Genomic DNA, 1,644 nt, shown 5'->3' on the forward strand with positions numbered 1-1,644 from the left:
GGGTGGGTGGGTGGGTGGGAGGGAGTTAGTGGCGTCGGCGGCGATTATGGTGATGGCAGAGGGGGTAATTGGTAGAAGGGGAGAGGGCGCCGTAGACACAAAACAAATGCTCAAGGTGCGGATTTTTATACGACGTTACACAGACGTGAGTCGCGCGGAGCTGTTAAAGGTCGGGCCGAAGGATGATGACGGTGGGAGCGAGTACAACAACGTCGACGTCAACGGCGACGATGACAACGACACGATCAAACGTTATATTGGGTATTCAGCGGTTTTAAAGTTTAAAAGCCCCGAGAGCCGCGATGTCGAAATTTAAATGTCCGCCGCGCGGAGGTGGTAGAATTGAATTAGTTTTTTTCATTGCCCCGTTGCTTCGTGGCTCGTTTTATTTTTTTTTTTTTTTTTTTTTTTGCGCCCTTCTGCGCGCCACCCCCTTCCCCCGCCGCACGCCGGTTCGCTCCCGCGCGCTCTATGTTTTTTCCTTGCAACGAAAGAAGAAAAAGGAAGGGGCGATCGAGCGGCAAGCGCAAGCGTTAAAAATAAACGACGACCGTGGCGACGACGGCTGCGGGAGCAGTAGTCTCTGACGTAACTCGATAAGAAACCTCACGCCCTTTCGCGAATTTCGATCGAGTGGCTCCTCCGCGCTACTGGACATTTGCGGAAGCGTCCGAGTAGAGCGACCTCGCGCCCCTTCGTGCACGTGCTACGAGAAAAAAGCGGCGACTGCCAAAGGGAGGAGAAGAGGAGTCGCCGGATAAGGGTGGTGGTGACGCATTGGTTGTGGGACGGAGGAGAGACGAAATGATGGATGGAAGGTAGCACACGTGATCTCGGGAAGGCCATTGCTACTCGCGATCGGGTGGCTTTAAAATTTAAATTTTATAAAAATGCGTTCGACGCCACGTCCGTTGGTCTAGCGAGTTTTCCATTGGCGCGAGCTGCGGAGAGTCCATAGCGGACATCTCGTTGCCTGGAAATCGCATATCGAGAGAAAGAGAGAGAGAGAGAGAGAGAGAGAGAGAGATCGTGCGCGCGCGCGCGCGCGCGAGAGAGAGAGACGGTGCAGCGGTACTTGCGCACGGTGAGTTTTTCGGTGGCCGCGCGTGGCACGAGTTTGCGGGAAGAGAGAGAGCCTCTATCTGCTAAGTGGATGTAGCCAGAGAGAGAGAGTATGAGATACAATGAGCAAATGACGAGGAGTGATATTGATGATGATGATGATGATGATGATGGTGATGGTGATGGTGATGATGATGATGATGATAAGGAGGAGGAGAAAGAGATGATAAGTACGAGTGAAAGAGGAGGAGGGAGAATAAAACTCACCTCCAGCATCCACTCGGCGACGACTTTCCGCATGAGGGGCGAGATATCCCTTTGCACGCAGCCAAAGTACGACGAGGACGGCGCGTACCTCTCCTCACTTCTGAGGAGATTGTGCAGCATCCTGTCATCCGCGAGGAGGGCCGGATCGGCGTAAGCCGTGCACTCGGCGGGCGACGTCGTCTCACAGCACAGCAGATCCATCCTCGCGAGCCTTTGTCCGATCGTGCACGCACACGAGCACACACACGTGTTGCGCGTAAGTGAACCCCGCCGAGCCTCGCGCTCAGCTCAGTCCTCCTTGCTTTCCTTATCTGA

At 54.4% G+C, this 1,644-nt stretch overlaps 1 protein-coding gene across 1 annotated transcript in view; it reads right to left on the minus strand.

The window, feature by feature from the left end:
• The window catches only part of CycD (cyclin D), a 34,783-nt gene extending 33,145 nt beyond the window's left edge, over positions 1 to 1,638 (minus strand). Inside the window, exon 1 of the mRNA XM_011500053.1 lies at positions 1,330 to 1,638. Coding sequence (XP_011498355.1) covers positions 1,330 to 1,530 — 201 coding nt within the window. The 5' untranslated portion in view covers positions 1,531 to 1,638. The remainder of the gene's footprint in view (positions 1 to 1,329) is intronic.
• Positions 1,639 to 1,644: the final 6 nt, after the last annotated feature.

Source organism: Ceratosolen solmsi, unplaced genomic scaffold, assembly GCF_000503995.2.
Source record: "Ceratosolen solmsi marchali unplaced genomic scaffold, CerSol_1.0 scaffold41, whole genome shotgun sequence".
Classification (NCBI taxonomy): domain Eukaryota; kingdom Metazoa; phylum Arthropoda; class Insecta; order Hymenoptera; family Agaonidae; genus Ceratosolen; species Ceratosolen solmsi.